The sequence below is a fragment of the Emydura macquarii genome, unplaced genomic scaffold (assembly GCF_026122565.2).
Source record: "Emydura macquarii macquarii isolate MOO-44397 ecotype Brisbane River unplaced genomic scaffold, CSIRO-AGI_Emac_v2 contig_3328, whole genome shotgun sequence".
Lineage (NCBI taxonomy): Eukaryota > Metazoa > Chordata > Testudines > Chelidae > Emydura > Emydura macquarii.
The window spans coordinates 7,399,319-7,420,475 of NW_027133465.1; the positions used below are offsets into that span (position 1 = coordinate 7,399,319).

The window sequence follows — 21,157 nt, forward strand, 5'->3', positions numbered from 1 at the left end:
TCTCTGCTAGGAGACAGCTGTGTCCTGCTGCCACACTCCTCCAGGTGACACAGCTGAATCTCCCCTTCTTCCTGCTCTGCCACTTGGGGAACAGGAGACAAGCAGGACTGAGAACAGCACAACTGAAGGGAGTTGGATCACCTGCCTGGCAGCTTTAGCTCAAGCCGTCTTGCTCCAGCACCAATCATCTAGTTCCACGTAGCCCAGTCCCCACGGCGAATCAGCCGAAGAGCCAGAACTAGAAATGCTCTGACCCCAGAACAGCCCTGCCTTCCAACATAGCAGCTGCCACGGTGCAGCAGATAAACACACAAGCCCACCACGCAAACGAAACAGGCATCAGCAGAGAGTTTTATTCAGACTCATTCTTTTGGAGATCAGTGATGTAACTGCAGAGTTGTACAGTACTTGGGGCCTTTGGTTTTATAGTTCCAGTCTCAAGCAGTATCTTTGCACGACGCAGCACAGCATTCAAATAGAGACCGAGCCATCACTGTAGAGAGATTCCCGTTACTGGCACAAATGCAGGAGGGTGCTTTGTTAAAAGAACATCTGTTATTAGCACTGCACAGTGCAACTCTGGCCTGCAGTTTCTGTGTTCAGTGGGGTTGGGAAACGATGTGTTGCTTTCATCAGATAACAGCCAGCTCAAGCTACACCACCCCTTCCTCCTCTTTTGCAAGGGAGGGCTTGATTCTGCAGTGGCTCACACAGGCATTCAAAGCACCATGGGCCTGACGTTAATGGGGTGCAGATCAAGCCCTCTTTATGGAGAAGAATTTAACAGGAGGGCATGGTCCGTATTTTAGGTACAAAGAGGCTGTACATTTAGTTAATTGAAGGAGATAAGGAATTAATGAAACCAGCACAGCCTACACAGACTCACGCAGAGGAAGTTCCTTGCTAACAAAACATGGCCATGCCCAGAGAGAGGAAATGGAAACACCAGCAACGAGCCACATGCCCCTGCCACTTCAGCAAAAAGGATTTAATGCCTTTTGACGACAGGCTGTGGTAGTTGCTTGGACCAACCACTGGAGAGTGACATGGCTGCATCCGCTCAGCCAGTGAAAGGCCAGTCATCAGGCTGTGTTTCTAAAATGAAAGGACAGTTCAGTGCATACAAATAGCTTGTGTACACTGCTGCAGATGAACAGCTCCCCAGTACAGGAACAGAACTCACAGCCCTCTACTCCAAGAAGCACAGGCTGTTACCACTTCAGCGGAAAGCAATTCTTTTAGGTGTGGCTGTCGTAGGACTCAGGGCAATACACTTGCACACGTGTGATTCCATACAGCAGAAGGCAGCGGTGGAGGAAGGACATAAGAATTTTGGCACAGGGCGGCGATGCATCCACCCTGGCGAACCAGCGGTCACGGCGCCACAGAAATGATTACACTCAGCCACTGAACCAGCATCTGCCCGTTATTGATTTAACCAGACATCACTGGGTCAAGCAGAATCTGGGTCTATATTCACTGGCACCCTCCAGCTGCTTTGTGCAGCTGGAAACATGCAAAGTGGCCCGTGGGGAATGAGTGAATCTAGCCCTTTAAATTCTGCAGCCATTCTCTTGTTGGAAGTTGTTTCATGCAGGTACCACAGATGATGCAGTGACCAGTCAGTGCCACTCCAGAACTTGTGCCAGTTGCTACAGTTAGAGAACGGATATAAAAATAGGAAACAAGTCAATTCACCATCATCCAGAGGATCTAAAGGGATTTTCATAGAGCAGCAAAGACCCCGGAGGGACTGATTTCAAAATAATTGGCCTGATTTTCATCTTGTTTGCATCTGGGATCTCCATCAGCTTCAACGAAACGATGCCTCATATACACCAGAGCAGGTGAGATCAGAATCAGGCCTGCTAGCTCACCCAGGCAGATCTGGGGCTAGGTCCTAGAAATGCATGCAACTTTACTCGTGTGAGGAATCCGTTGAAGTCAGTGGCACTACTCATATGAATGGAGTTAAAGAGGTGGGTACGCGTTTGCAGGTTCTGCCTCTGTGAGGGCTAGATATGGACTGTTTTGCTAAGTGCCGACTAAGGTGAGGGAGGACAACTAAGGTAATTGCTTATCAACATACATAGTGTTATTACTTATTGATATTCCAGTAGCACCAAGACGCCCTAACTTGAGATCTGGGCCCCATTTGTTGTACAGATGCCTAGTAAGAGACAGGCCAGGCCCCAAACAGCTGACAGTCTATTTAGACAGGACAAAGGGGGGGAGGGGAAGCTTGTTGGCCAGTGATAAGGGCCACAGGAACAGGATGACTCAGAGGTGGAGTGTGTAGCGACCGCGACATTATTCGAAGCAGGGCGTCCACTCGTTCCATCTCCCAGTGGCAGAGAGTGAGCCCTGAGTCCAGGCAAGGTGTGTACATATACACCCATTTACATGCATCTTGGCCCTCCCTGAGGAAGGTATGTGCCCCTGTATTTTTACCTTATAAGGTCTTGTCCTATACATGCACTTAGACCGCCCCTAATATTATTTACCTTTTTACGCTGACACTCTGGGCTTGGGTTCCTTTCCACTGCATGTTTATGGTTAGGGCACTTGCCTTGGCCTCCAGCAGGACTGTTGCCTGTGGCTAGATATTGGTACATCCACTACCCCTGTCACTGGCCTACAAAACTGAGGCACAGAGAGGCAAAGTGACTTGCCCAAGGTCACCCAGGAATTCAGTAGCAGAGTCAGGAATGGAACCCAGGTCCCTGTCTACCACCACAGACACTAGACCACAGAGCTTATAATAACTATTTTCAGAAGGGAGAGACACAGGTTAATATAGAGTCTCTAGCACACTAATAACAGCAGCAATTCTGCACACCTTGGAGGTGACGTGCATAGACATGATGGAGAGTAGTACTGGCATCTGCCTCAAAGCGGGTGTCTGCTTCCCCCCTCCCCCCCAGGGCAGACGTGATGCTGTGGAGTCGATTTATTAAGGGAGGGATGTGTATGCTCCTGGAGCAGTATCCAGAGCGAACAGAGACAACTCACTCGCCCACACACCAGATACACCGGGACTCTCCCAAGGAGACAAAATGCTGAAGAACTTCTCCAGCTGACACTGCAAAGAGAGCTTTAAGGAAGCTGGTTGGAGTGTTCCCCAAACAGAGACTTGGCCAAGGTGCTAACCTACTATTCCTGCTAACATGGGATATTTTGTGACCACCTAAGATAGCACCCTCAGCAGCACAGAGCTCACAGCAGAAATCTTGCTGCCCCTTTCTCTGCCCCCAGAGCAAGTTTTTTTGTTTCAGTGCAATTCTTAATGGACAGGAGCCTGCATGAGAGAGACGAGGTGGCTGAGGTATTTTCTCACATCGCTGGAGTGACATACTTTTTGCTGGCATAAGTGCTAGTGTAGACAAGACCTAGGTTTCCTTAGTCCTAGGACTGCAGAGGTGTTAACTGCTCATTTCCTTTGGTTTCTTGCAACATGTGTTAACTCCTTATGCTGAACAAGCTGTTCCACCGAGAATCACAGCTAAACGCAAGGAGAACCTTTCCCAGAGTGGGCGAAGAGCTCTGTGCGGTGAGAGCTTGTCTCTCTCACCAACAGAACTTGGTCAGTAAAAGATATTACCTCCTCCACCTTGTCTCTCTCATATGCTGGGACCGACACAGCCACAGAACCATTGCACACAACCAGGCCAAATGCCCACATTGGCACCAGCTGAACGTGCCGCCTGCACCGGCAGTGTCAGCAGAAGGGCTGGTGGCGTAAGGACTGAGCAGTCCTCACTCTGGGCCAGATCCTGAGTTGGTGTCCATCAGCTCCACAGGCTACACCAGCAGGGGTTTGGGCCCGGGCGGTGATGCATCTGGGTCAGGGTGGGGCACATTGGTAGGATGGCAGTGGAGCGGCTGCCTGCGCTGTGGCCAAGGTCCCAACCCCCAGGGCTGACAATCCAGCACGAGCCACCCCCCCATGGAAAACGGAAGGTACGGCTCTGAAAGGTGCAGAGCGACCCACTCGGCAGAGGTAGCCAATCCAGGGCTGCAGCTGGTTACTGAGCCGACAGGGGAGGCCTGGATATGGGGGGGGGAAAATCGGGCCTTCGTTTCTGGCTGTCCGGCTTGACACGCCCAAGGCCTGACAGTCAGAATGGCTGAGCAGCTGGAACGGTGGGAGCCCAGGCCTCATGGTTTCAATCCCTCCTAATGGGCTGAGGGATGGAGATCTTCATTGCGCTTACTGCCGCCGTGGAGGGCGCTAGATGCAGGTTAGCTTTGGGCTGCCGCTCCGAGCGCCGGGGCAGCCGCTGCCGTCCCGCAGCTCCTCCTCGGTGAAGAGCTGGAAGGCGATCTCCTCACACGGGTGAGCCACCCCACACTCAAACAGGCAGCCAAACAAGAGCGGCGGCCCCTGGCACACGGCCAGGTCCGAGTAACCGCTCGGCCCTTTGTACAGGACCCAGGGAGCTTCCCACTCGCCCTCCTGCAACGGGGAGGTGGTGAGGTAGATGCCCAGGTCTACTCGCTTGCATTTACCCGTCGGGTGGGAGTAAAGCAGCCAGGACAGGGCCCGTCTGTGGGTGAGGGAGGGGGCGTTCCCACCCTTCTCACAGGCTGGGGAGTCTGGCCCATCCTTGGCATCCACCTCCAGACGCCCCGGTGTCGGCGTGAAGCTCACCACACTGCCCTGGCAGCCGAGAGGCGGCTGCTCACACAGCTGCTCGCACGGGGAGGACCTCTCGAATGTCAGCCCCCCGTCTGTGCTGAGCGCCACCGCCCGGCAGCAGCACGGCGTGCGGGCGCTGCAGTACAGCACGTTGTCGCCGTTCTGGCGCGCCACCTCGGCCACCTCGCACTCTAACGTCTTCATTCCCTGGATCAGCTCGCCCTTGTGCCAGTGCCGCCCGGCGTCGTCGCTATAGAAGATCAAGGAGTGGGGCCGGGTCGAGAAGGGCAGCGGCAGGCCGCAGCAGCGGACGGTAACGCGGTAGACGTAAGCCGGGATCACCAGCTGCCCGGAGCTGAGCTGCACCCCGTGCCCTGGCCCCACGGCAAACGTGGCCCAGTCCTTCAGGTCTTCCCCAATCACCGGCTCTGTTAAGTCCGTTAACGAGCTCCAGGTCTGGCCAGCGTCTCTGCTGTGAACGTAGCACAGCCGGGCGGCGTTCTGCCCGGTGAGGATCTGCCATCGCTCTGTGACATCCTGCCTCACACAGACGAAGAAGAGGAAGATTGTCTTGCTCTTCCGCTCGTACACTGGGCAGGGGTTCATCGTGCGGTGACCCGGTAATACGGCGCTCGTCAAGGACTCCATGGGCCCCCACTGCAGCAGGAGAAAGGAGGAGAGGACAGGAAGCTCAGAGGGGTAAGTGAGCGGGGCCCATTTCTCAGTACATCACAATGACCGTCCTGTACGGCTGCCTCCAGGACTGGATGGGTCATGGATCCAGCCAGACACAGCCTGGCTGCAATTAGAGACAAGACACATGCCAATCACGGCAGTTGCTAGCTCCATGGAAAGGGACAGCTGCAGTCCCTGCAATTGTATCGTTAAGAGCAGACAAGATGTTGGGCCCTGTGCAAAACGTATCCAAATACGTAAAGTCCCTGCCCCAGAGAGCTGGCAAGCTGTACACAGAGGCAAAGAAGCAGCAGGAGATTTTGAGAAGGGAGTTAACAGATTGCTGTGGGCAGGGGAGGAAAGTGGATGAGGGCTAGTGTCTGTGGGGCTTGCCGACATACCCCTCCCCCAGCATGCTCCTTAGGGGTGCCCTCCTGGAAGTTGCTGAGCAGCCTCAACTCCCTCTGGACTTCAAAAGACAGATAAAGCCCCTCGGCACCTCATCAGAGTTCTCCGCCCCTCTCAGGATCTAGCCTGGCGCCCGAAGCATCTGACAAATATCCCGGGGGTGAATATCCGGGGGTGCAGGTGTTCAGGAAGAGGCAGAAGCCTGGGAAGCACTAACGCTGAGACGCTTTGGTTGGGAGCAGACAGCAAGTGACAGGGGTCTGCAAAGAAACAGAGCTGCTGCCTCAGCGCATAAGGAATTACCTCGACCGAAGCCCCATTCTTCTGACCTCGTCTCAGCACCAGGCACTCAGCATCCTCGTCCCTGGTGGAGCGGCGCTTCTCTGCAAAGGCCAGGAACGTGTCCGTGGGGATATACAGCAATGCGGGGATCCGATAGGTGATCCCACTCTGTAGTTCCTGGGGGAAGAGAGTCACCTTCCCTGAGCTCATCGAAGCCTTGATCATGACGTCTCGATGTACCAGAAATAGTAGCTGGGAGAGAAAAGGGATCAACAGGGTTAAAATAATACTAGCTACAGGGCTTCTCAGCCACAGAGCTGCACCCTCCTGCTCAGAGAGGAAACATGCTAGGATCCTCAGAGGCAACCAGCAACAAGTCTGAACCATAACGCTGGGAGTGCATTAACTTGCATGCAGCAGAGCTCATCATACAGGGTAACAGCCCACCTCTGCCTGTGCACATCCTTGTTTCACTTCTTTTTGAAGCTATTTCTTTTGCTCCCAACTCCCCAAAATGGGCTTTTGTCCATGCTCTGAAACCTACCACCGTTTACTGCACACTTTTGTTGATCATATCGAGGGAAATGCGATTGTGACATTTTTAATGAAAACATCAGTGAAAACTTCTGTCTCTTCAAACACCACCACAAACCACAGCTCCGAGTGCAGAGCCAGAGAGAGAAATGGACCAAAAGAAAAACACCAATGAAGCAACCTAAATTAGAAGAGGGACATTTTACTTTTGTTAAAAAAAAAGTCCATCTCCTTTATACACAAATGCTGGACACAGTTTGGAGTTTGGAGCGAGGCAGGATGGCCATAATAGCTGGCATTTTAGTTTTTACTGACATGAAAATCTGAAGTTTTTTTTTTTTTTTTTACTGTCATGGTAAACTTTTTACTGACATCACTAAAAATACCATAAATGATACAGTAATGTCACAAAAGTGTGTACTCACTCATGCTATTCTGTACTCAGGAATTCAGAATTACGCAGTTGTTTTAGCTGCAGTTAATTGATCAATTGGATTCTTTAGGCGTGTGCAATAATAGACAACAGGAAATTAATAACATCATGGTCAGTGTGGTTTTACGATACAAGAAGTGATTCTGAACTATGATCATTGGTTTCAAAATACAATACGTTTTATTTCTACCCAATTTCACTGACATTTTCATTTATTTACAGTTAAAATTTTCCATTTTTTTTTACTGACTGCCCGTAAATTTACGGACGTTTGGCAGCCCTGCCTATAGGTGAGCCACAAGTCAGGAGATCTGGCTTCTTTTTCTTTCTCTGCCATAGACTCACTGCGTGATCTCAGGCAGCTGACTAAGGGATCGATCTTGCAAGGTGCTCAGTGCAGTTTAGCTCTTGCTGATTTCAGCGAGAGCAGGATCCAGTCCTGGAGTAGTTCTGAACAGCAGGAGGGAAAGGGGGAACAACACTGATTTAGGGCCAAATTCTGCTCAGTTATGCCAGAGTAATTTCTGGCTCTGGGTTTACACCAGCATCACAGAGATCAGAATCTGGCCCCCGATGTCGCCAAATGACAAACAGGCACCTTCCGCCAAGCCCAGACTTTCCCAGCACCTGCCCATTGCAATAATTCACCTTCCACCCACGCCCGCCTGCCGGAGAGGATCCCTGCAGGCACGGTCCCCAACGCAGTCCGACCTTGCCTTTCTGTTCTTTCCCACGGTGCATGCAGCAAACTAGACCCAGGGGAGCCTAAACACCACAGAGACGCGAAAGTCGAAGCTGTGACCCTGGCGAGGGTTAAGTCCTGAGTCCTTGGAGCAGGGCAGCAGCCAGGAGAGGCGGCTCCGGCTCCGGGAGCAGCAGGACAGCCCAGCAGCTCCACACCTGCCCCCAGCCGTGCCAAGTCCCCTCCGCCCCATCACACCTGCCCCCCGCACCCCGGCGCACCGAGTCGCCTCCGCCCCTGCCGCAGACCCCGCTCCCCACTCACCCGCCCAGAGGCTCCGGCGCTGTACGATGCTGGACGGGCGCAGCAGCAGCCGCTCCTTGCTTGTCCCCAGCCGGCACCCGTAGTACTAGAACTGCAGCTCCGTCGGAATGTACTACCTAGGTAAGACTGAGCATGCGCGCAGGGACCGCGCATGCTCAGTAACACCCACTGAAGCCCCTGCTGCCCTCACTCTGCCCTTACTTGGAGTCTGCTTCTGCTTCCTCCTCTTTGGCGGGGCTGAAAGGGGGCAAATAGGAGGGGGATGGGCAGCACCTGAGCAGGGGGCGGGATTTTACCGGCCTGGGGGGTGAAGCAGCTGGAGGCAGGGGCTGAGGGGCAGAATCAGGGAGGGGGAGGGGCTGAGGGGCAGAATCAGGGAGGGGGAGGGCAGGAGCCTGGGTTTAACCCAGGGGTGAGGTGCTGCCAGCCGGGGGCAGAGGGCAAAACCCAGCACAGGGAGGGGCAGGGGTAACAGTGACCCTGGTGGGAGGAGCCTCCTGCCCTATTCGCAAAAATGGGGGGGGCCAGAGGGGCTTTTTAATGTCCCCCTCCCAGGCCCACACAGCTCAGTGCCTGCTTCCTAGGACTTGGTGCAGCTGCTCTGCGTCCGATACAACCTGCGGCGGTGCTACAGGAGACCCAGGCTTGGTCTACACTTAGTCGGCGGGAGTTACACACAGAACGTGCGTAACTCCCGTCGACGGCCCTGCTTCTCTTCTGCGCGCCGTCTTCACGGCACCACGCCGACGGGATCCGCGTTCCCCTCGCCGCAGCGCTGCGCCACTCGAGGAGGTGGTTTTACTACGTCGCCTTCTGGATTGAATGAGCGGGTCTTGACTGACCGCTCAGGCGATCCAGGTAAGTCGATCTGACGGCGGCGACTTCGCGGCGGTCAGTGTAGGCATAGCCTCAGTGAAATATTTCACATTCACCCCCTCAAAAAGCAGGTGTCACCCGTTTTGAGTATTTAAAAGAATCCTGTATCAGATTATACGGCTACATCAAGTCTCAGAACAGTTCACAAATTGGTTTTATCTGCTGCTGATTCCCTAGCTTGCACTCCCTTCCTTCTAATCCATTTGAAATATAGCTTTGCTCCTTTTAAAATGTTGTTTTTATTACTGTTACCGCTTCATCATTTACCTTTGTTGTCATTATGAAAATGCAGCTCATTGTTATTAAAATAAATTAGCACAAATACTCATAAAATATGTATAAGTAAATAGTTGGTATTAGTTTTAGCAATGATAATTGTGTTCCTAGTATAGCACTTGCTATATTTTTTACTGTGATTTTTAATTTGGAATTTTTAATCCTAACTTTCTTCTTATTTTATTCTGTTGGATCATGTGACTTCCAGTCTGACTGATTTCCTGGCTTGGTGTCAAAACTTCAATTGAATTTGATTCACAAATGGGGATTGCCTTTTGCAACTGTTATTTTGCCTCTCAATCCAGCCCTTAGTGCCTTTTCACATGCCATTGCTTGTGTATAGAACTTGATTCTCAGATATTCAATAAGGACAGTATGCTATCTCATATTACAGCCTTCTCAAAGGTAAAATTCTTCTGTAATTTTTGCTAAACATAAAAACGACCATAGTGGGTCACGACCAATGGTCCATCTACCCAACAGTGGTCAATGCCAGGTGCTGGAGAGGGAATGAATGGAACAGTCAATCATTGAGTGACCAATCCCCTGTCGTCCACTCCCAGCATCTGGCAATCAGAAGCAACATCTAGAGCATGGGATGGCATCCTTGATCATCTCATCTAATAGCCATTGATGGACCTATCATAAGGAATGTATTGAATCATAGAAGATTTGGTTTGGAAGGGACCTCAGGAGGTCATTTAGTCCAACCCCCTGATCAAAGCAGGAGCAACCCCAACTAAACCATCCCAGCCAGGGCTTTGTCAAGCTGCACCTTAAAAACCTCTAAGGATGGAGATTCCACCACATCTCTAGGTAACCCATTCCAGTGCTTCACCACCCTCCTAGTGAAAACGTTTTTCCTAATATCCAACTTAGACCTCCCCCACTGCAACTTGAGACCATTGCTCCTAGTTCTGTCATCTAATACCACTGAAAACAGCCTAGTTCCATCTTCCCTGGAATCCCGCTTCAGGTAGTTGAAGGCTGCTATCAAATCCCCTCATTCTTCTCTTCTGCAGACTAAACAAGCCTAGTTCCTTCAGCCTCTCCTCATAAGTCATGTGCTCCAGCCCCCTCATCATTTTCAGTGCCCCCTGCAGGTCTCTTTCCAATTTGTTCACATCCTTTCTGTAGTGGGGGGTGGGAGGGCCCAAAACTATACACAGTACTCCAAATGAGGGCTCACCAGTGCCTCATCTAATCTAATTCTTATCTATTTCTATTTTAACCCAGTTAGAGTTTTGGCCTTCAGAACATAATGAACACACATCTACAAATCCAAAATAGCTTGACAACCACAATAATTAAAAAATCAGGAGTTATAGACCCTCAAGTCACAAAAGTACAAAAAACAAAACAAAACAAACAAACCAGAAATACATGATATTGGGTTATTTTTATGTGCCTCTTTGTTCCTGAGCCTTTAGGGTGTAGTAGGCCAAGTTCCACAAAAGCCGGAGCCTAAACACCTGAATGAATCCTGGCCTATCCTCATACTTTTCCTGTTACCTCTCCCAAACATTGGTAAACAATAATAGCAGGGTACAAATATATATCAGTGGTGTTAGAAATAACCAAACAGGTTGTCCCTGGGACGGACTGGGGAGACAGAACCCTTTATTGCCTGCTCATTCCACCTCGAGCAACGAGGGGGTTACTTTACAGTTCTTTTATCCATAACAGCATGTAAATGTATACATTTCCAGCAACTTCCCATAGACCCTTGTTTGGTTACATTGACACCTATAAAATGAATATTAACTACATGATGAATACAGTTATACCCACCCCCGTTTGTTGTTTACAGGATTGCCATACGGAGGGCAGGCACATCACCTTAAAACCTATACATTTTACACTAACATTCTTTGAAGTAAAGGTATGCCAGGGGAGAAGGAAGATAATGCTTCCTTCCCACCAAAGGCCTTGTGCAGGAATGGCGATAGTTATTTTGTTAGCCTGATCCCCCGGCACTGATGGCTAGGAAGGGAGGAAAAGAAGAGAGATAAAAGACTAACTAGAATTCACACCAATTAACAGAAACAAGGTTTGCCCGTGCCATGACGCAGTTCCCTGTTACTTAGGCCGGACCATTTTGCCAGCTTTTAACTCTTTACTCTCCTACAAATGGGACACGGTAATAGCAGGGTACAAAATCAGGACAGAATTGTCGTATTGGTGGGGGATTGGCACTATATGTGAAAGAAAGGATAGAGTCAAATGAAATAAAAATCTTAAATGAGCCAAACTCTACCATAGAATCTCTCTGTTTTCTTTCTGCTTTAAGGACTGGCTATATGGGCAAGTTATTTGTGCTATTAATTTCCACTAACACCTTTTGCTGCAAAATATCAGTTATTGTGGGTAGCAATCCTTCCTCAGCCTCTTTTGGGTATTTGTACTGCTTCTGGGGTGTTGGATCAGGTCCCACAATAAGAACACAGGCATCCACCCAGCCACAATCCAGTTTATTCTTAGACCATGCTTGGGGTTGTGCCTGTACTATGTTAGCAGCATCCATGGGATACCAGTCTGGTGCTTTAAGAGCTGCCACCCTGTGCTCAGCTGTGACAACTCTAGGAATTCCCAATCCAATCTACAACACCCAATTAGCTAAATCAACAACAGCCTGCATCTTCAGCGTACAAGTCATGCCCAAAATAGCTGCTTCTCCAGCACATGCCAAACCAAAAATCCCTGTCCATGTATTCCTTACAATGGTGTAAGTAAGGGGACAAGAGAGAGAGGCGTGTCTGCACTGGAACCTTCAAACCCCTCTAACCTCTGCTGGTGATTTCCCTTTAACTTGACCATTGCAGGTATTAAGCAGTCATCAATCAATGATATGGTGGCACCAGTAGCTACAAGCATATGCTGTCCGAACACCCCCTGTTCAAAATCCACCCAGATAGTGGGTCATCCCCACTTATCAGATGTTAAAGGTGCCGCATGTATCAGGGGATGCTCGGGCCCCTCCCTCCCCCCCCCCCCCCCATGCCTCCAAGGGCTTCTCAGGAGGTGAGGTCGGCCATTGACTCTCATCAGCACACTTCTCTGGAGTGTGATGCTCCCTCTCCTTTTGGCAAATCAGGTCAGCCAGATGCTTCTTCGATTTGCCATCAGTTAGGGCTTTAAGGCATATTGGAGAGCTCGATTCCACAGTACCCAGCTCAGGAGATGGATTCTCCCATGGTTGCGCCCTCGGCCATGCCCTCTGTTAACTCCCTTGGGGACTGAATCACCTTCCTTACTCCCTCGATTCTGAGAGGTGATCTGGGCAGCCACTTTTTCTCTCGTCTGCGCAGCAGCTTTCCCTTTGTGTTTATCAGGGAAGGCTTGACTCACTAGTAAATGGGCTGCCGGACCCTCTGTAACAGTGCCTCCCACATCATAGCTGGTAAATTAAGACTACCCAAAGCAACTTTTACTTGTGGACGTAGCCCTTCTGTGAAATGAGTTGAAAATCTGTGTCCATAAGGGCTCGACTTCCTCCTCAGGCCCCATAGCTTGCCATAGAATATTTTTACGCTGTAAATAGGCATCAGGGCTTGCCGCTCCAGAGGAAAGCGCCTCTCAATATGCTCACCAGGATCTACTACCTCAATAACATCCCTCATAAGGGTACCTTTTTGTCCTCGAAGCATATGGACAAGGGTGATCCTGTGGATATAGTGTACTTACATTTTCAGAAAGGCTTTGACAAGGTCCCTCACCAAAGGCCCTGAAGCAAAGTAAGCTGTTGTGGGATAACAGGGAAGGTCCTCTCCTGGATCAGTAACTGGTTTAAAAGATAAGAACCAGAGTAGGAATAAATAGTCAGTTTTCAGAATGGAGAGAGGTAAATAGTGGTGTCCCCCAGGGGTCTGTACTGGGACCAGCACTGTTCAACGTAGTCATAAATGATCTGAGAAAAGGGATAAACAATGAGGTGGCAAAATTTGCAAATTATACAAAACTACTCAAGATAGTTAAGTTCAAAGCAGACAGCGAAGAGTTACAAAGGGATCTCACAAAACTGGGTGACTGGGCAACAAAATGGCAGATGAAATTCAATGTTGATAAATGCAAAGTAATTCACATTGGAAAACATAATTTCAATTGTACATATAAAATGTTGGGATCTAAATTAGCTGTTACTGCTCAAGAAAGAGATCTCGGAGTCATTGTGGCTAGTTCTCCGAAAACATCCACTCAATGTGCAGCGGGAGTCAAAAAAGCTACCAGCATGTTGGGAATCTGTTCCGTTGTTATTGAAGAAATAGCGATAGATTTGGTGAGCTCTGCTTCCCTCTGCTGTTTGGTTTCCCTGCTGCTGAAAGTCACTTTCAGGGTGTATTTGTCTTCAAACCTTGAAGGGACACAGAAAGAGAACCCTGAGTTACCCTTCGGAGAAGGGGCTGCTCCATATTTGACACAGCTGAGTGGTCATGCTGGGCTGAAGGCGTGGCAGCCAAAAGGACACCCCTAATTTGCACAGGTGGTACATACTGCAGCATCTCACATTTCCACCCAGGAGTACAGCCCAACTCCCAATGCTCCACCTTATATGCACAAAGATGCTGCAACCTGCAGGATCTAAATTATAACTTGATATGAAAGGATTTTTTTTAATGCTCTTTTTGGGGTTACAGCTTTCTTAAAATAACCAGTAAACATCAAACTTCTCCATGGCTGTTGATTGCTCTGACCTTATTGCTATTTTAATTGTAACAGAGTGAAACTGACTCAGACGTTAATGGGCAAGCTCCTGAATTGTAACCCTGCTTTTTGATAAGCATCGATATGCATTTAAGATGCAGTTTTGCTTGAAATTAACTTGTTTTTTGTTTTCTTCACAGACAAATGAGTCCAGGATTTGTAGGGGAGATTCTAGTCACCCCAGGCAACTGGCACTAATCTCATTTCTCTTTCCTTTAAAGTGCTCAGATTCACAGACTCATAGTCTTTAAGGTGAGAAGGGACCATTACGATCATCTAGTCTGACCTCTTGCACAACGCAGGCCACAGAACCTCACCCACCCACTCCTGTAATAGACCCCTAACCTCTGAATGAGTTATTGTAGTCCTCAAATAATGGTTTAAAGACAAGGTACAGAGAATCCAGCAGCAAGTGGCCCATGCCCCATGCTGCAGAGGAAGGTGAAAAACCCCCAGGGCCTCTGCCAATCTGCCCTGGGGGAAAATTCCTTCCCAACCATTAATATGGCGATCAGCTGAACCCGGAGCATGTGGGAAAGACTCCCCAGCCAGACACCCAGAAAGAATTCTCTGGAGTAACTCAGAACCCACCACATCTGACATCCCATCACAGGCCACTGGGCATATTTACTGCTAGTAGTCAAAGATCAGTTAACTGCCAAATTAGGCTCTCCCATCATACCATCCCCTCCATAAACTTGTCAAGCTCAGTCTTGAAGCCAGCTAATGATGATAAAAATCTAGGCAGAAAGGCCCATAGCTAAGTCTGCAGACAGACAAAATTAAGCAACAGCCATGGAAGATTTCCACCTTCCACATGTGTTTCTAGAGCTGTTGTTTTTTAACAATATGTATCTATATGATCTTTTAAGGAGAACATTTGAAGCAAAACGCACCTAAGAAAAGAGTGGAACAGATTCTTATGATGGATCCAGGCCATAAGACTACCTTGGATATACATACCAAACCACTGGGAAATACTTCTATGGACTCATTCCTTTACCTTGTAAATGCTTTAAGTGCTAATGCGGCGGTAAACATTGTCTGGAGTTGGAAGGGAGAGACAGGAGATTGGGAAAGGTTGCAGACCTAATGAAGGATGAGCAATTACTAAGTTGGTATTGCCCGAAGTGTTTTCAAAGGCCGGAAAGGGAGCGATCCACGTGTTTGGATCTATGCCAGCATTTGTCATTGGGAACGATGACAGGTGGGATCTGTGACACCCCACCCCAACCGAGACAGGTGTTATTTTCCCAAAGATTGTACAATGGCACGGTCCTTGTATGTCTCATTCACTGTTTCTTTAACAGTGTTTAACCCAGACAAGGATGTGTACAAGCAATGGGCAGCTCTTCAGTCCATAGGTCACCTGGAAGGTGACATTTACAGAGATGTTGTCAATGTGCCTCCCTTGATGGTGGTGGTCTATCACACGCCAACTCAGACTTGGAAAACTCCACAGATGGCCTGTTGCTCTAAAAAAGGGCCTGGGTACATCTGTAGGTGCGATGTATTCAAGACAGACACTGTCAGGTGTGGATTACAGGGAGAGTTACAAAACGAATCATCCTCGTCATGCCTGGTGAGGCTGATGAAGTGGAGAACTCCAATGGAGAGGGTGTCCTATGCTGGAAATGGTCAATTTTGCACGGTAACCAATCAAAGAAGGTACCACTATGGTCCCTTGGAATGTCAGGTCACAGACCCAAATTTTTGTTTTACCCCAAAACAACCTACGTTAATTGGAAATCAAGTGATTTCCCCTATTCCCACCATTGAGAACATCACCACCATCCTGTCTGACCCAGCTTATCAAGATTTGATTATCCGAAGCACACCACCATTCCTTGTCTATATTCCCCCACTGGGGTTACCACTGAAAGCATTATTGTCTTGTAAAGAGACCCCCCTCACACAAATTCAGTGTAAAAGTAACAAGTATAAGCTGAAACCGAGACCCAGCCAGGTACAGATACTAATATTGGAGACTATATATCCATGGTACCCATGATTGTAAGGCACCAAGACATGGGAGACCATCATTATGATACCCTTCCTCCACCGCGAGCTGTAGAAGGGGGTGGTGAAACTATCCCCTCAACCATCTGGAACCATTTAACCTGAGGCCTGATTGGTCCAGCTGGGGTGTTGTGGCCCTTCCTCGGGCCCAGGCTCCAAGGAAGGCCACAGCGCTTTGGTACAGTTCTCTTACTATGTTTTTTTAAATTCGGGGTTGTGACAGGGTGCGGGGAGGGGAACCCCCTTGCCAGCCCCCTGCCACGTTGTCATAGCTAGCAGCAGGGCAGCGGAGCGGGTGGCTGGGTTGGGGTTGATTGCCTGAGGGGAGGCAGCTGGGCAGAGGCGCAGATTGAGCAGCTTCCCAGGGGAGTAAGTAGCCCACAAGTGGCAGCTGTCTGTGAAGCCCTAGAAGGCTTATAAGCCAGGCCAAAGGGTTTGGGAAGGGACAGAGGGGAAAGGAGTCTAGGGAGGGACAGAGGGATTGCCTGTCTCCCTGGCCTTGAGTAGCCCCCTGCGAGGACTGGCCCAGGCAGGGCACTGTATGCGGTGGGTACTTCAGACGCACACTGTAAATAAATCACTGGTGACAACAAATCTGTGCGTCCTCACCTCCTTTTTGGTCCAGAGGGGAAAGGAAGAGGGAGGCAGTAGCACCGGACCTGTTAGAGGGGTATACATTTACACTGAGCCTCTAGTATGGGGTCTTAAAAAAGTTTCCATGCAGGGATTTCATTTTTGGTACCGTAACTTTCAATTTCTGTTTAACTAACGCCCTCCTTTTGGTGTAGTTCCCCTTTCTGAAATGAAATACTACCATGATGGGCTGCTTTGGTGTCGTCCCTCTCCCAGGGATGTTAAATTTTATCATGTTATGGTCCCAATTTACCAAGCGGTTCAGAAATATACTCACCTCTTAGACCAGATCCTGTCCTCCACTTCGGACTAAATCAAGAGTTGCCTCTCCTCTTGTGGGTTCCAAGACTAGCTGCTCCAAGAAGCAGTCATTAAAGGAGTCCAGAAATGTTGTCTCTGCATCCTGTTCTGAGGTGACATGTACCCAATCAATATGAGGATAGTAGAAATCCCCCATTATTATTGGGTTTTTTTATTTTTATAGCCTCTTTAATCTCCCTGAGTATTTCCCAGTCACTATCACCAACCTGGTCAGGTGTTTGGTAGTAATTTCCCAGGTGACTGGGTTGGGGCCTAGTCTGGCATCCTTGGGTCAGTGCCCCTCACAAGCACATCTTAAGTGATCCATTAAGTTGGGAAACCCAAATTGTAATAGGGGGAGGAAATCGCAGTGGTATGATGGCTAATCTGCCGGGTTTGTTGGGTCTTGACTCAGCAGCCCCAAGTCTGGGGGCTGCAGCCTCAGCCCTGGGGCAAGCATTGGAAAGGGTCATGCTGTCCCAAGCTACATCAAGCTCCTATTGTAAGTTAAGGTTAGTTGCTGGGGTCCCGTCCCAATACCTGGGGAAGAGGAGTGTAAGCCCGGCTTGGAACACACCGCTGAACGGCTGCAGGAGTGGGCAGCACCAGATGCAGAGAAGTGAAGACGTCGACTGGAGAGCCTCAGGATCCCGGCATTAGACGTGATTCGCATCCTGAAGCTCACCTACTCTGAGCTCAGTGGGAAGGACTGCCTAGAGGCCCTCAGTCACACCTTTGGGAGCGCGGAGGGCTCTGAGGACATCTATTGTAAGTTCCTCGACACCAGACAGCAAAAGGGTGAGGAGGTTTCAGCCGATCTAGAGAGGTTTGAGACGCTGTTGCAGAGAGCTGTCATGAGGGGAGCAGGGACTGCTGAGCAAACGGACCAGACTAGAATGGCCCAAATTGTGAGAGGAATTCCGTATCGGAGCCCAATTCTACTTCATCTCCGGGTAAGGGGACAACTGGAAAATCCCCCAGGTTACTCCCAGCTGGTAAAAGAAGTCAGAGAGGAGGAAGAGAGGCCAGCGATCTCTGGGAAGCCCAACCTGCTGAACCAGCTAGCGCAGCACGTGTACAGACGGTGAGCACCAGAGAGGAACTGGCCCAGCAAATGCAGGTCCTGACAGAAGAGTTAGCTGAGCTAAGCACTACCATTGAGCGAGCTCAGACTTTCAGGCATAGGGAGCCCCTGGCTGTGGTGAGGGAGAAGTCAGCATTTAGAGCCACCATCCCACCCAAGCGAAGGGGGAAGGGACAATCCTTCTGCTACTGGTGTGGCCAGGATGGACACAGTGCGGTCAAGTGTCATAATGACGTAAATCCCTCCTTCGTGTATGGAAAGCTGAGGGACCATTGTGAGGGAGGGGGGTTCAAGGAACTTCCAGAAGAGCTTGGAAAGGGGTCACCCAGGCCCACAGGATTTGAAGCCTCCCCTGGAAATGACTGTCCAGCTGGGAATCCGTAGGGCTGTTAGGACCTTGAGCAGAGGTCCCAGTGAGGATCGAAAGGACAGAATGGAGAGCAGTGCTTGACACTGGATCTCAGGGGACTCTTGTGTGTCAGTCACTCCACCAACAGATGCTCAGTCACCTGCCTATACAGCCCCTGACAGAATTTGGTCTGTGTGGCCTCAGCATGGACAAATACCCCTGCGAAGGGTATGTTGTAGGGCACCTGGAATTTCCAGAGGAGGTGGCCAGGGCAGGGAAGAGTGGGAAACTGCTGCCTTAATATGCCCCAACCCTAGGGGGATCTCCAATGTGTCTGGGCTGATAGGGACCAACTCCGGTCTCTCCAAGGTACTCACTGACTACTGCAGACAACCAGCTGGGGACCAGTACCTAAACACGCTGATGATGCAAACGCTGTGTGCTGAAGCCAACAGGAAAATTGAGAGCACTAAGAAGATGTCTGAGCTACCAATGGGAGCCCCGAGGTACGCAGATGTAACCCCCATACTGGTGTTTGCAAGGGCAGAGTGAGAAGTGCCTGTCGTGAGTACCTGTTTAAAAGGCAGTAACAGGTAGTTAGCAATGGTAGAGCACCCGGCTGAAGGCGGGCTCCCTGAATGAGTGCTAATCCCCAGTGGAGTCATCACCCTACCTGCTGAAGCCCAGGAAAAGGTGATTATAGTGATGGCTAATGAAACAAGTCATGATGTCATCGTGAAGCAAAGGCAGAAGATAGCAGACCTCTTTGAGCCTGAAACAATTATGAGACCCCAGCCTGAAACTGAAGTTCTGGCAATAGATCCTGCAAGGTTTGACTTTGGAGATTCGCCGCTGTCTGAAGAGTGGAAGGACCACCAGAGGAAGAAGCTTAGTGAAAGATCCAGGGTATTCTCACTAGATGAGTTGGACGTGGCATGTGCAAGAGGAGTGGAACACAACATCAGGCTCCAAGACTCCCGACCCTTCAGGCAGAGATCTAGGAAATTTGCTCTCTCAGAAATGGATGATGTGTGACACCATCTCCAGGAGCTGCTTGAGAATGGCATAATTAGAGTCCCACAGCCCATACGCCTCTCCCATTGTGGTGGTCTGTAATAAAAGTGGAAAAATCAGGATGTGTATTGACTAAAGCACCTTAAATAGATACAATGTAGTTGACCAATACACCAGGGTGGATACTACCAGATCCCTCTGGGAGAGGAAGATAAAGAAAAGACAGGCTTCATCTGCCAATTAGACTTCTATCAGTTTGAACATGTCCCAAGGATTTTGGGTGCACCAGCCACATTACAACGACTTATGGAGAGAATTGTGGGAGACATGAATTTAGTACAAGTCTTAGTTTGTTGGTATGACCTGATTGTGTTTGGAAGAACCCTGGAGGAGCATGAAGAAAGACTTCAAAAAGTGATAGACAGGTTGGAGTCTTACGGACTGAAGCTTTCAAGTGATAAATGCCAGTTCTGCAGAACATAAGTGAAATACATGGGTCACATCGTATCCCAAGAGGGTATGGGTACCAATCCGGATAAAATAGAAGCATTCACTACATGGTCATGCCCAAGAAATTACAGAGAGCTCAAAACTTTTCTCAGATTTAGTGGCTACTATTACGGGTTTGTGAAGAATTATGTTGCCATTGAAAAGCCTTTGAATAATCTTACCAGGAGAAACCCATCCAGCAAGAACAAATCGAAGACCAAGAATAAAGGGAGGTCTCCAGGGCCTCCTGAGCTGAGACTCTATGGTCCCTTACAGACCTTTAGATCACGATGGGATGAGAAATGTGAAAGGGCCTTTTGAGAAATCCTTAATTGCCTAAGTTATGCTCCAGACCTGGTCCTTGCTGACCCATGAAAACCATTTGTCCTATACACAGGTGCCAGTTTGGAGGGTTTAGGAATTCTTGGCTTTGAAGTGGGCCATCACTGAGAAGTTTCGAGACTGTTGTATGGAGCTCAATTTCATGTATGGACATAAAAAAATCCACTGACTTATGCGTTAACAAGTGCTCAGCTGGATGCTACCAGGCAGAGATGGGTGGACAAATTGGCCAGCTACGAGTTCAGCATTCAATACCGATCAGGGACAAGCAATGTAGATGCGGATGCATTGTCCCGGCTCCCACGAGCATTGGACGTTGCTGTGATTCCTGTGGATGGAGTGAGAGCTATTTGCAGAGGGAGCTGTGAAGAGCAAGGGGACCAGAGAAGCCTTCATGGTTGTGTGGCAGAAACTGTGGGCCTGCCCCCTGAAAGGGTGTCATCTGCTGCAGTGAACTATATTGTGTTGGACCAATCTCCGTTGCCCATGCTCAGTGCTGCTGACTGACAAAAAGCCCAGCTGCAAGATGTTGACATTCATGACACACTACTTGTCGAAAGAGAGGGACAAAACCCTGCTACAATGATTCCATCTAACCCCAAGTGCAAACTACTATGGAGAGAATGGGGCAAACTAAGAGTGATTCAGAGGGTACTGCAATGGATCACCACAGACCCCTTACAAAAGCAACAAACACAACTAGTGCTACCAAAAGAGTTCAGAGCCCTGGGCATGAGGGCCCTGCGTGATGACTTTGGATATCTGGGAATGGAAAGAACCCTGGAGCTCATTTGTAGTAGGTTCTATTGGTCCTGGATGGCTGAGGATGTTCTCAAGAAATGTGAGATCTGCGCTTGGTGTTTTCAAAGGAAAGCGTTGCCCACCAGAGTGGTGTATCTGAAGAATATCACCAACAGCAACCATTGCAGCTGGGATGCATCCACTTCTTGTCTTTGGAAGAGGACAGGAAAAATCTTAGTGGTGATGGACCATTTTACACGGTCTGTGCAGGCCTACCCCACATGTGACCAGAAAGTTGCCAGTGTTCTTCGAGTGTTGTGGGAGATATTTCAGTGTACAGATTGCTGGCTCGGATA

General features: G+C 49.4%; 1 protein-coding gene across 1 annotated transcript; it reads right to left on the reverse strand.

Annotated features, from left to right (window-relative positions):
• Positions 1–368: 368 nt before the first annotated feature.
• Positions 369–6,239, reverse strand: NEU3 (neuraminidase 3). Its single transcript, XM_067533194.1, has 4 exons — positions 6,026–6,239; positions 4,615–5,296; positions 4,215–4,545; positions 369–1,652 (listed from the first exon to the last, which is right to left on the reverse strand). Exons 1-3 carry the CDS (start codon positions 6,227–6,229, stop codon positions 4,232–4,234), a joined length of 1,200 nt encoding a protein of 399 aa, XP_067389295.1. The 5' UTR covers positions 6,230–6,239; the 3' UTR covers positions 369–1,652; positions 4,215–4,231.
• Between the last annotated feature and the right edge of the window lie 14,918 nt (positions 6,240–21,157).

Bases quoted from the DNA above. Each gene is read 5' to 3' on its own strand.
- NEU3 (XM_067533194.1), bottom strand. From the start codon at position 6,229: ATGATCAAGGCTTCGATGAGCTCAGGGAAGGTGACTCTCTTCCCCCAG. The intron at 5,297-6,025 runs GTAATTCCTTAT...CTCCTGCTGCAG, and splicing joins AGAATGGGGCTTCGGTCGAG to TGGGGGCCCATGGAGTCCTT. The intron at 4,546-4,614 runs ATGCCAAGGATG...TCACCCACAGAC, and splicing joins ACCGGGGCGTCTGGAGGTGG to GGGCCCTGTCCTGGCTGCTT.